General features: G+C 42.6%; 2 protein-coding genes across 2 annotated transcripts in view; both read right to left on the reverse strand.

Moving 5' to 3' along the window:
* Window positions 1-844, reverse strand: part of LOC105567394 (pleckstrin homology domain-containing family M member 2) — a 10,970-nt gene extending 10,126 nt beyond the window's left edge. Inside the window, exon 1 of the mRNA XM_012022243.1 lies at window positions 508-844. Within this exon, the coding sequence (XP_011877633.1) occupies window positions 508-801 (294 nt within the window). The 5' untranslated portion in view covers window positions 802-844. The remainder of the gene's footprint in view (window positions 1-507) is intronic.
* A 2,178-nt stretch (window positions 845-3,022) lies between these two features.
* LOC105567423 (polyamine-modulated factor 1-binding protein 1-like) lies at window positions 3,023-8,015 on the reverse strand. Its single transcript, XM_012022286.1, has 6 exons — window positions 7,843-8,015; window positions 7,183-7,294; window positions 6,578-6,762; window positions 5,697-5,898; window positions 4,689-4,774; window positions 3,023-3,338 (listed from the first exon to the last, which is right to left on the reverse strand). The coding sequence occupies exons 1-6, from the start codon at window positions 8,013-8,015 to the stop codon at window positions 3,104-3,106; spliced, it is 993 nt and encodes a 330-aa protein (XP_011877676.1). The 3' UTR covers window positions 3,023-3,103.
* Window positions 8,016-13,714: the final 5,699 nt, after the last annotated feature.

Here is a 13,714-nt window from a genome sequence, read left to right on the forward strand (position 1 = left end):
ACTCATACTTGACCGTGATTGGTCAATTTCTTAAAGCTTAGGGCTTCCTATACTGTAGACTGGGACTTACAGAAATGATCGCGGGGATGAACCTGCGGGTTGGACACGCGCGATGCAACAAGCGGCCCGGCGATATACGAGTCCCCGCGTTTGTTCTTCCCGACGGCGCGGCGACTGGAACGATAGACCGGCGCAACGCGAGTCTGAACCTCGAAGCTCTTCGCCGTAGTCGCGCAAAAGAGCGTTCCCCGTAGCCGCGATTGACACAATTGACGTAACAGTGGGACGCACTTCTCGCGTCTACTGGATTACGACAGTCGTGACGGTCGTGACTCCCGCACTCTGTTTCTCTGCTCTTCACGCAGCGTCCAAGGCACGACGCGAGGTGTCTCGGTCTCGCGCAACCTTCACGAGAAAAGGGGAAGAACCGTCGTTGCGACACGACGCCGACAGCAGCGAAAAGACCTCTGGGCGGAGAGGCGGGCCGGGTTGTTGGACGACGCTCACCAGTTTCACCGCCTTCGTCAGCTCCTGCAGAATCCTGCCCTTGGAGAGGACCTTGTCCGTGCAGAGATCCATGTCCTCGCGGCCCGGCGGCATCTCGCCGCCGCTTACATGACCCGAGGGGCCGCGACGAGAGGAACGCGAGAGGAAGGCGCGCTCGCACGCACCCCGGAACACGTCGCCGAGGGTCGCACCGCGGAGCAGCAGGCCGGACCGAACGGCGGCACCCACGACGCGGTTGCTGTCGTCGCGCGACGGCCGACGAGTCGCCGCGCTGCCGTCGTCGTACGCGCTCATTGATTTTAGCGGGGCGCAGGTCACCCGCAATTTTCAAGCGGCGACTGAGGCAGCCATGTCCTCGCGCCGGCATTTCTTTCCTCCACTTCCTATCTCGAGAAACACGGTGGGAGCGTCGTCGTCTCCGTTTTCCTCCCGGCTCGCACTTTTCCGCTCTGTTCCTCGAGTGTTGAAAAGAGATTGATATACACTCGGTCCAAGAAAAAAAAGCGGTACACCTAAAATTTGTCAAACAATTGCCAAATTTCGAATGACGATGCAAAACTACGTGGGTAACAACGGTAGAAAGGTTGTTCAAAAAAGAAATTGAAGCTTCAAGTTTCTACTTCTACATCAGAGTTTGACGAAATAATTTTTTTCAATATGGCGGATGACAAAACGAGAACGTGCGAAATTGACAAATTCTCGTCCGAGTTTGCGACGATCCACGGCGAGAGGCAAGTGTTGCAACTTAATGGGATGAAAAGCGTGCGATAGTACAGAGCCTCCACTTCAAAATGCCTTTTTACTCGTTTCGATACGATGATGTTTCGCTGAAATATACGCATTTAAAGTAAAAACCGGCCTTTTATACATCCTTTTCTCTAGCGTGAATCTTTTACTCTAGCGTGAACTCCTTATTCCGTGGAAAATGTGTTTACCACAGAGTCTTGTGAATTTTATTCGTTTGAAAAATTTCATTGTTAAATATGAAGCTCGTCAACGAAATTTTCTCACTTTTCACGAGTCTACGCGGGAGAAAAAGATTCATGATCGAGCCCCTGAAGATGAAGACGCTGTTCCTTGGACCTGCAACTCCTTTACGGCTTATTTACGGGATATTGTTTATTTGCACGGTTATGTTTGAAGCTGCGCGAACTTGAGTTCCGAATTCATAACAAATTTGACAATGTCTTTTGCTGATATTATTAAATACCGTAAATAAACTCTGATTCGAGGGTTAACGGTACACGACGAGCCGATGACGATAAGTGCGTTTCGTTGTAATTTATAAAATAAAAGTCCGCAAACAAATGAGCCAAGCGCGTGATATTGCTACGCGTTTCTTTTTTCATTGGCGAAACGATTTCGTTAATCGATGCGATAATTAATCTGCCTCGGCCACGTCGAGAGATCATGTGGCGCAACGCGTTAATTAATCCGTCGACATCCGGTTACGTCGAACAACCAAGTTAAAGTTAAGAACTTTATCTACAGGCGACGCCGGGGGCTTCTCCAGACGCAATGAGATAGAAGACGCGTACGCACGTTTATTTCTCCGCGTCTTTGTTGCCGAGGTCGCTGAATGGACGAGTCCCCCGCGATTCCTACAGAATTTCGATTAAATTCCGCGAGTTTGATTTTAAGCGCGTTCGCTCGTCGACTCGAATGCCAAGGGGATCCCAGTGAGAAATGACTCGTCGATCGACGTCGAAACGACGTCGAATCGACATCATTTCGACGTCGATCGACGAATCATTTCTAACTGGAGAGTCCCCGCTGCATAGACGCGAGAGATTTTTCCATCCTCTCGAAAAACAGGGATAATCGCGATGATATGATGAATTTCCCTTTCAGAAAAGCCACGCGATGAAGGAGTGGCCGAGACATCGGAATAAAGGAAGGGTATCTTCCTTTCGTCTCGCGTTGCAGGTTATGAGATGTCTGGGAATTGACTCAACCGACGGACGTCAAGATTGAAATCTTCGTTCGGCTGCCGCGTCACAGATGACGCCACTGTTTGCAATACGCGCCGGCGACGAAATGACCGGGATATTCGAAAGATATCTCTGGTACCTTGTCTCTCTAACTTTGGTCGGTATTCAGATCTTGCATTCAAGACCGTTTTAAGATCATCTTTAGATACTCCATATTCAATGAAATGTTCCATACAGCATCTTTAGATAAATTTAAGATGGTCTTCAATATAAGATCTGGGGCTCGATCATGAATCTTCTCCTCTAGCGTAAACTCGTGAAAAGTGTCTCGCTTTTCACGAGTTCACGCTAGAGAAAAAGATTCGTGATCGAGCCTTAGAGAGTCCGTACAGATTCGTAGAGAGTCCAGAGTGTAGGGAGGTCCAGGTTCAAAACTTCAAACCCTGGCTGAGGCAATATTCTTCGCAATAAATTTTCTCTAATTAGAATTGCCAGTTGCGTCGTTTAACAATTTTCTCTGCATTGGAAAATAAAAACTTTATTGTAAATTTCGACGAAGAATAAATATAATATAAATGTTTGACGAGAGCACGCGGTATTAAAATTGCGGGAGCCTGTGCAGCGGTGAGTGCAAATTGGACAACGTCTGGTCTACGAAACCGCGATTACAAATTCAATTTGCGACGATCCTCCGAGGAACCTGCCTGATCCTGGCCGTTCTTGCCGCTCTCGCGCGGGCTGCTCGAATTCGAACGCGAGCATTTATCCGAATTGCACTTGGGCCTCGTCTTCGATTTGCTCTTGGAGTTTCGTACGCGCCGCGCAATCTCCTCGATGCATCTCTGATCCCTCTCGCTAATGCCGAGGCTCACGCCGCCGCTCGCGTATTCCTCGAGCTCCCTGAAATCGAATGCGTTATCGCGCGGAATGTAAGTCGGACTCGGCGATAGGATTGACTCTGAATGCTGAGAAGGAACTTTTCTACGATCGTAGAATCGCAGAAGAGTGAGGTAGCCTATGTTTCTCTCTCACTCGCAGGAATTTGACGAACTAAAAGTCGGAGCGTGAGGCAAGTGTAAGTAGAGACTGACAGAAAAGTAAGTGAAACTCCTAGGAAGAACGTAAATTGAAACAGCGGAACGCAAAAGAAGCGTTAACTTCTTAAAATGCTTCTTTTACATTACGTTGCTTCAATTTACGCTTCCTAGAAGTTTCACTTAAACTTCCGTCATTCTTGATTTACATTTTGTTTACGCTCCGATCTTCATTTTCGCCAGGATCAGTTTGAACTCGTCAAGTAGAAATTAAGCTCTTCGAGCGCGCGACGTTTGCGCTCGTCTCTTTTATCCTCGTACGCTACAAGTAATCTAAAAAGAAATTGCCTTGCAGAATAGACGCGAGGCGGCCGCGAGATCCCGTCGATGCCCTCGATCGAAATGTCTCAGACCCAACGAGAAATGACTCGTCGATCGATACCGAAACAATGTCGAATCGACACCGTCAAATTGGCGCGAATGCATTGGCCAATATTGTCCAACAAAGCCAATGTGTCGGCAATTTGACAGTGTCGACGTCGATTCGACGTCGCTTCGACATCGATCGACGAGTCATTTCTCGCTGGGGAGCGTTTAGCGCGTCTCGTTACATTCAAATCACCCGGCAAATCTTCCGGAGCGCGGGAAGAACCGCGCAGTCGCGTGAGCGCCGGCGGATCGACGAGCCGCGGCGAACTTCACGACGGTCCCGCGCGCCTTTTCGAAGAGAAGACCGTTACGTCGCGCTCGTCCCGGGAGATCGAACGAACGGATCCACCGAGTGCTACGGCGCTACTCGACGAGCATCGCGACGCCGAGGACGCGGGGAGCGTGGAGCACGCGACCGAGACGTCGCGACAGGTCGCGCCGCGACGAATATAATCTAGGTAAGCGACGCCGCGCTCGCGCCCGGCGACCCGCCATGTTGGCGGGCGTCGCGTCCCGAGTCGCGACTCGCGTAATGCACTTGCGAGCGCGTTTCCCGCCCGCTCGCGCTTCTCACTCGTCGCGGCATCGAACGTCCGAGATATATTTTACAGTCTTCGCCGCAAACATAGCCCGACGCGCGGCAGTTAATGAGCGCCGACGTCACGTAACCCGGCAACAAGTTTCCCCGACGAGTGAGGGACGCGGAGGGCGGGGGGGGGGGGGGAGGCAAGACGGGGAATGCGACGGGTTTATTATGAATAAAATAAATGTAATTAAGCGTGGCGCTCACCTATGACGGTGGTGCAGCCTAGCAATTAATTTGTTCAGGTACTGCGCTTCTTTCCGCATCATTTTCAGCTCCGACTCTTTTTCCTGGAAATGAAAGGCCCGCTGATACGAGACGAAGCCGCTTGGTTCCGCGCGTTAATTAACGTCCCCACGGACGTGCGGATTATTCACGGGTGAGCTCCGTCGTACAGCAATGTGTACGTAACGAATATCGTATCGCGATAATTTGCGAGTATCGCGCAAATCCGAGCGCCAATCCGAGGCGCGAGAATAGAAACGTGACGTTGTTTCAACGGCGTCGGCTAACAATCTAATCGAGGGTAATTCTTGTTAATTCAGATACGGTGTTGCCGAAACAACGACGTTGAGACACTTTTAACACACGTTGACCGCCACTGTACGTAGAGATAAGTAATTAAATTAGATAACTTTGTCCATTTTTCAGCACGTGTTCTTTTAATTGTCTACTTAATTACAGTTATCTTTCGTCGAGACAATAACTCAGCGAGAAATGACTCCTCAATCGATGTCGCATCAATCGACGCATCACTTCTCCCTGGGAAAGTTCTTGGGGTCAATTCTGCATCTTGCGACATAGCGAAAATGTTAAAAGTGGGCGGCTTTGTCTCTTCCTAAGGGGACAGTTAGAAAGACACGGGGCTACTCGCTTTCAGCATTTTCACTACGGTGCAAGATACAGAATTAGCCCACTTATCTCTGGCTCGAAAAAGCCGGATCGGCGAATGACCGACATCTGATCGCGAGCTGCGAGCTAGCTCGTACTCGGCAATCAACGTGTTAACCGAAAGCAAATAGACATTATAAATACAATCAAGCTCCGCAAACGTTGCGTGTAAACAGCGAAGCACCGAGAGTTACATCGATACGTATTTAAATTCGACCTTTCTCGAGCTGAGAATTCACCCGTTATTAACGCGGCGACGTCAATTTAGCCCGTCGGTTTCCGATATGCCATCGAGCACGCACGCCCGGTTATCGGTATTACCGTCAAAGTATCCGTGACCGCGCCAAGTTCGTCCTGGCGAGTTTCGCAAAGGTGACGCGCGGTGATCGCCTCCGCGGTCAGCCGTGCTAATTGCTGCTGGCAATTCCGCTCGCGCTCCACCGCTTTGTCCCAGGCCTCCTCCCGGGCGATCACGGCGTCCCTCAAAGTCCGCATATCCCTCTCGAGTAACTCAAACTCCGACCTAATCGCGCCGAGGGCGTCCGCGAGTTATCGGGGGCCGAGCCGCGATTCGGGTGGATCAAAGGTGCGCAGCGGCAAAATTAAGGTAAAAACGTTATTCAAATAGGCTTACCGATCGCCTGAGAGAACGAGAGAGCTCGCTCAATTCGATAGAGTTTACGCTTCTAGTGTTCGTTACCGTTTAGTAAACCTCTTAGCCCAGACGGGGAAAATTTTTAATGAGTTCAGTCGTAGTGATTTGTACGAAAATGTTAAACGTCACAAAAGTGGCTTGAGCCGACATTTAGTTTCACGAATTTTATGCAAAAAATGTATTCGGTGAGATACTTAGAATGAAGTTTTGTTTTAAGATATTTTGATAATTTTGCATTTTAATTAATTGATTAGTATACTCAGTTGATTTTTAAAAACTAAAGAATTATTCACCTCTTTCAAATTATCCGGTACTATTAAGGTATTATACAATTATTGCGGAGCATTTCACAATTATTACGCGATATGCGACGAGACGATTATCAGATCCCATGTTGTTGAACGTGATCACATTGAATATTTTCGTAATCCATCATCCTTGTTTATTAATGACGTTATTTCATATTGCTTGACACAAAGATGTTCAATAACATGAGACGCGAAATATCATACATTCATCCAGCTTCAATCTTGCCGGGGAAACTTACTTCGTGATAGTAATCCGCGTGAGTGATTCCCTTTGGCAGCCCTCCAGTTCTCCGTGGCAGTCTTTGCAGACTTCCCAAATTTGCAATCCGCGATCGATCTTGGAAGCTATATTCGTCGTGGAAGTGCATTTATTTTCTAGACATTTCTCGTCGTGTTTCTGGAATTTATAGAGAACAGTTTGAATTTAAAATTTTCTGCGCGAAGTTTTCTTATACTTTACGTAACATGTGATACGCGAACCTGCGGGGATAATTTAGAGTTTTAGATTCCTGAATTGTTGGGTAGTGTAAAGGATATGACTGCCGTCCTTTCTCTATAATAATTAATTGGTTCTAGACCTTCAGACGTGTCTTTTTCCATAAAAACGAGAAAAAATTTATAATAACGTCGCATATCCTTGAAAAAATTAATAAAAACGTAGGAATTTCTACATATTTTATCGGTTACAAAATTCTTAATGATTATAATTTAATATAATCATTTCAATCTCACGTCGATTATTATTCTTTATGCGTTAAACATTGGAAATTTAGAACAGTATTTCCGCGTACGGCATTTTATTGTATTTTAGAAATACTTTCTTATATTCAATAGATATTCCTACCGTTTGTCTCATTAATAAGTCAACCAGCTTCTCTTTTCCTTTCTCAAGTTCGCTCTGCAATAATGACACATTCTTCTGCATTTTCTCCGTTTTAATCGCGTCCTCTTCTAGCCTGCGCATCGTTTAGCTTGAGAGAATTTTTCAGTCGTAGGTATTTTATTCTATTATAACTTTTTACTATATTATAACAAAAAGCTTGATTATTGTTATTTATTACTGGCAACTTAAAGAGATTTCTCAATCAATCTCTAGAAGATTTGGACTTAGCAATTGCGTCCAGGTTGGGGGAAGGGGACAGGGATACTTAAAAATCGCGTCTCGACAGTTCCGTGTACTGCCGACAATCCGAATTGGCGCGCAGTTTAAAGTCGAAAAATAGACGCGAGGATATCATCTTTACACTGTTATTGCGACAAACATTACCACATGCTTCAGTGGTCGAACTGACGAGACGCATGGAGAGTAGAGAAGTCCAGGTTCAAGCCCTGGAGGTAATATTTTTCGCAATAAATTTTCTGTATTAAAACGCTGGCCGGTTAATGTCGACTAAAAAGCTTGATTATCGAGGGAATCTGTTCAAACGCGAACGATCGCGTAGTCGCGTGCGGTTCTTATCTAGCGAACACATAATTTAATTAAGTTTCGCGGTGGTAATCTCACCGCTTCGTTAGGCTCTTATTTTCCGCAACGAGATCGCGATTTCTGAGATGCAGCGCCGCGTTGTTGTCTTCCAGGAGCTTCAGGCAAATTTGCATTCTCTCGATCGAAACCACCGGCGCCGATTCACGATGCCTCGTCGCCTCGTATGCGTGTGCACTCGCGATTCTCCCCATTTGTACGCTCGAGTCTGGAAACGGCGGATCGCCCCTGCCTACGACGCCGGGGGATTCCAAGCTAAATTAATATTCGGGCGCTTCTGCGACTGACACGCTTCGGGTCGCATTGTTCGAAACGTATGATTAGAGCTAGACCGAGAGACGCCGGTTTGATCGCACGCAGGAATTGAGTTAGGAGGCAAGTTAGTCAATTCCACGTTATCGATCGAATCTTACTTTGCTGCCAATTTCATAAGTTTTAATTAAATGAAATTATTTTTACTTCCGTTCTTTAGATAATTTCTGATAGAATCTGACAATATTAAATGATATTAAATTGCGATGTAGTGAACGACATCTGCACATTGGTATATAAAATTGTTAATAAATATCGCAATATCAGGGTCTTTGTGTAATCTAATAAGCATATATTTTTATTTAATCTTCTGAATGCAAAAATATAATTTAAAATTCTTTTCCAAAAATGCAACATGTAATCTAATCGTTTTTTAATTTCACCAAAATAATTGTCAGAAATATGTTGGTGCATGTTAGGAATTTATACATTTCTGTAATAACTTATTCAACATTCTTTACCTTCTCTAAATGTCTCATTATTATTTCTGCTTAAATTGGATGGTTTCCAATTTGAATGACTTCCAGAATAGCTTCCTGAAAGATGAATACATCAACTGACTAACTGAAAGAAAACTGCCGGTTGTATAAAATAAATTGCCAATCCAGACCGCGAAATATTACGCATTGAAATGTATATTGATTCAGAATATTGCATCTTTTACGCGAGGAGAAAAGAAAACATAACGACAAAATTAATATCCTTCAATTTCTTTCGACATTAAATCAGGAGTACGATCTTATTTCGTCTCCATCTTTAGCGTATGTCTGGAATATGTATAAATTCTCTATATTCCTTAGAAATGTATATAAAGAAAATTAATTTAGCGATTTCAATTCCGTTTGAAAATGAAAAATCCAGGCAATTAAACGAAATCTTATCGAAAAATCCTAACTGTACCATAAATTCTGGAGGAAATGTAAATTTCGCTTGTATACGTATGCATGATGCGTATTACATCTCCTTGTAATTAGGTTTTTCTGAATATGTAGAAAATTACGTACTATTGCTGCAGACTTCGGAGCAAGGATTTTTGACGGTAGATGTATGGCAGGTTGTCGCATAACAGCTGTGAGGATACTTGAAATCCAAGTGCAATCGATCCCGCCGCGGGTCCATTATTCGATAACGAGTGCACGACATCGCGTTCTCGCGCTCTCGCCAATTAGATTGGCAAATATAATCCCCCTTCAAGCGTGATTTTTCCACACCTAGCTTCCGAGCTGCTTGCTATTCTAGGAGGAAAAATTCTCTCGTCTTCCTACACTTTGACTAATGTGCTATCGTTTCTTGTACGAGGACGTATTTCGCTTTTGCAAAAATTGTAAACACAAAATTCACGTCGCGACGATTCGGATTAACGATTTCTTGCCGTTCGGCCGCGTCAAATTTATTCCACCCTTTCAACCGAGAATAAAGCAACTTTCGCACTTTTGTCCCTGACGTTCACCGGAATGCTGACACCTCCTCTCGTTCCTTTTCTTCACGGGCGGTAAATAATGATTACTGCGCTGGTCCTGGAATCGGCAGGTCCCCCACAGACCTAAACGTCCGAAAACCCTTTCCCTCGAGTCCTCACATATTCCCCCTAAAGGGGATGGGAATAAAAGGAATACGTTACGCGATCCGTATTCGTCGCATGCTCCACCGTGAAATTTCGCTCAATCTCTCACGTGGCCATTGGTTACCGATTTCTTTTGTTTCCTCTCTTCTTTAACACTCTTTGCGGCAGAGTTCGTGACCATTGATAAGCGAACTCGTCACGAAAGCGTTGCTATTTATTACTTTGAGAGGGATGATATCTTTCGCGTGCAAATTTTCAATTTCCACAGGTATGAATAACCCGGAATTATTCGATCTTCGCTAAGAATTACGTACCGAATGAAGCAAAAGTTAAGTTCGATGTTTCTCCGGACATGACGAGCACGTAGATAATATCACCGAAATGAAGCGGTGCAAATATTTCCTTGCGGAATGAGGAGCGTGAAACGATTATTCCGGCCGCGTTTGACTTATCATGGCGCCGTTGGTCTTTACAGCTACGATTACGTGGGCCGTAAAAGGAGACGAAAGCAACGGGAGAAATTTTATTTCAACCGAGCAACACGCGCCGCATTTAGCCACGCAATTTATTAACGCCATCGTGTTGTACGTATTAAAGTCGCTTAAGGCGTCCTGGCACAAAATGTTTATCACACGGCATTACGAAAATTTAAACAAATGACTAGAGGCGTATTTAAAAACTTTGACGCACTCGTTTTTACTTCTCTTGAAATAAATTAATATTCCTGCTTGCGTTTATGATGGACGTGCGATGCGTGACGTGCTACAATAAAAGACAACAAAATGTTTTATTTAACATATCACTTTGAGAACAATAAAAAATATTTAATTTAATTCGCCAGGTGAATTTCTATAAAGTAATTTAAATTTCGTAATTTAAATTTAATTGTGTGTGCAATGTTCCTCGACGTCATTAGCATGTAATTTATATCATTGTTACACTAAAAAAATATTAAATTATTAGGCAATGAATGTTTCATTCGAACATTTCTATAATTAGCATTTCGAAGAGTACTCTCTGAAGTTTGTGGAGTGAAAATAGAACCGTGGAGTGAAATGTTCACTCTATTGGAGCAAATCTTGACTCTATTAGAATGAATATTTACTCCAATAGAGCGAATATTTCACTCCGTGGTTCTATTTTCACTCCAAAAGCTTTAGAGGGTAAGGTTTATTCACCATATATCGGAATTAAAGATTGCATTAAATAATTTATAGCTTTATTCACTTTTATCTACAAACAGTACCCATTATCGATGTGTGTGCGAACCGTGTCACATCGCACAATAATATATGTCATAATAATTTATGCCTTCCTCTTTTACACAATGTGATGAATAATAACCGAATTACGAGCACACTCTACACGTTTTGCGCGTTTAGGAGGTACATTACATATACATCGTTGTACTCATTGTACGTATAACTCACGCATTGGCGTGACAACTTTAGCTCTGCAATACGGTGAATAGTTTCTATAATTAGCGACAAATAAGATCCGGAAATTAAGTTGCCCGCAATAGATCAGATGGAACATTTATCAGGCGTAAAAAGCTCTGCACTTGCATTAAATTATTGACAAGCTAACGAGGAGACGGAAGCAATTTCTATACAAATCAGTCTTAGCAGAGAATAAAATAATACGTAACTTACAGGTGACAGAATAGTTTTTTTGTTTATCCCGTTAGAAAACCTAGGTTACTGGATAAATATTGAAAGATCGGGTGCAAACCTCGTTGTGTACTTACTCAGGCACTGCAAACAAAGTGTAATTATTCGGTCCCTCTAATCTAATTGGAAATGGTTACACAACAGGATACTTGTTCAACATCTCATTTTTTATATCTCAGCTTCGCACAGGTTTGATTGAAAGTTCGCTCTATACGAGAGAATATTAAGACACACTGACGGATCGAACAGTTATATCATACTTGCGATCGTTATCTAATAGCGGAAACGTAACTTTTCATAGGGACGAACGTTGCTCCACACACATACACACATATGCACACACGCAAAAAATTCATTTATAACCTTTTATATATATATATCTAAGCATCTTTCTCTATTCATCATAAATAACTCATTTATCCCACCGCTTGCTGGCGCACAAATCCGATCAACTTACCGGAAAGAAAGGTGGGCGTCGTCGATCACCGCGTAAATCATAACGCGGAGAGATCATGCGGAGGAACACGTGGCGTCGCTTTAAACGCAGTCATAGCGCTCTCGCGAAAAGAATATATTACACATTAATATGTTACACGCCATTAGGCATGTATTACATTACGGAGATGTATATACACGCGGTAGTTCAGCTTGTTACATTATACACTTAGATGCATATGTACACGTATACTTTGAGCGTATTATTTTCCACACAGGCCGTTCGATGGCTGATTAAATACCTTTTACCCTGGTTTCTTGAAAAGTATTTACTTGTTTCCCCATCGAAATGTACGAGAAACACGTAGAAAATATATTACTGTTGAAATAAAATACATACGCGATGTGTGACGCTTCTTAATAGCTAGAAAATATGTTTCTCTTGTAAAACGCGTTTTTTTTATTTGTGCAGGATACTTCAGAACTCGCTATCTTGATTTTAGCAACAGATTCAAGCGGTCTTAAAATACACAAGAGAGAATATTTCACGTATTTTCGGCAAACAAGTGAAATGTACGAAAACTAGCAGACGAGGATAAAAGGTATCCTTAACAATCGATCGAGCCCGAAAAATAAACCTATCTAATCTGATTAATAAATCGCACGAGTAACATGAAACACATACATTATTATCGCACCTCAAATGTTCTCCTTAATACTGATATCAATGATTATGACACTATTGACGCGCGTACACAGTCATTTTAGACTACGTATTATCGTACGACTATTTCTGATTTATGGAGTATTCTAAGTTCTAATTTCTGTAAAAAGAAAACTAGAAGCGGATAGTTGAAGATGGCGGTCTATCATAATATTCTTTACGTTGTCGTAATCAAGAAAATAAGCTCTGAGTTACAGTTAGATCCAGATCTCTAATACGATTATTGCAAGAATGCAATCTATGTTACGGTAAAAAAATAGCTTCAAATAAAGAATTCTTGTATCCTTGAGATAAGAACTATTTCATTAAACATCGGTTGTACATTATTTTACATATAAGTTAAAGCTATTTTAACTTCATCTATTCATAGATTTCATTTATTTCATCTATCTTGGAAATGCGCGGAACTACATGATTTTGGTCTTTCTCTTGAGACTTGTGTTTTTCTCCTGAAAAAGGCGCTTTAGACTTGTATATCTCTCCAATACAGGTTTACGTATATCTTATTAGAAAGAAAATATAGAATAGACGAATAGTATACCGACATTATGTATAAAAACGTTTCAGAACATTAAATTGGTTTGAATTAGGAACAAAATAGAGCTTACGCTGCTTCCTCTCGCAGTGCTCAACATATATTTAAAAAAATGTATCATTTAAGACATGTTTAAATAAGGAAAAAATAGTTTTGAGTAAATTTTTAACTCGGCAAATATATAAGTGATTGTACGATCGATGAAATCGCGGTAGTGAATAGAATATATAATTTGCGCGCTATATGAATTAATCTATACTTTAAGAAAAAAGACCTAGCTTTATCAGTCCTTTAGTGTTGGACGGTGTGAGGAAGTTGTAGGAGATTCATCGCAGAAAATATTATGGAAAATTAGCTGCCTTTGTTGTTTTGTCTGCTTTTATATAATTTTTATTCGTTACAGGATTGAACCTCCCTCACTTTCCCATTTTCTCTCTCTCTCTCTCTCTCTCTGCACTTATTACGTAATAAAATACGAGAATTTTATATACAAGGTATATCAGAACAATATGTTTCCTTTAAACTACGGCCAATTTATAATTTAAGGGCGATTCGTAGTAAAAAGAAAGTGTATTAAAATAAGTCGGAAAACTTTTAGCTTTGTCTCAAAGTTTAGATTTCTTTTATGTTACTTGAAAATTAAGAACGTTTTA

The sequence above is a fragment of the Vollenhovia emeryi genome, unplaced genomic scaffold (genome assembly GCF_000949405.1).
Source record: "Vollenhovia emeryi isolate VEMERY1.0 unplaced genomic scaffold, V.emery_V1.0 DF939138.1, whole genome shotgun sequence".
In the NCBI taxonomy this organism is placed as follows: domain Eukaryota; kingdom Metazoa; phylum Arthropoda; class Insecta; order Hymenoptera; family Formicidae; genus Vollenhovia; species Vollenhovia emeryi.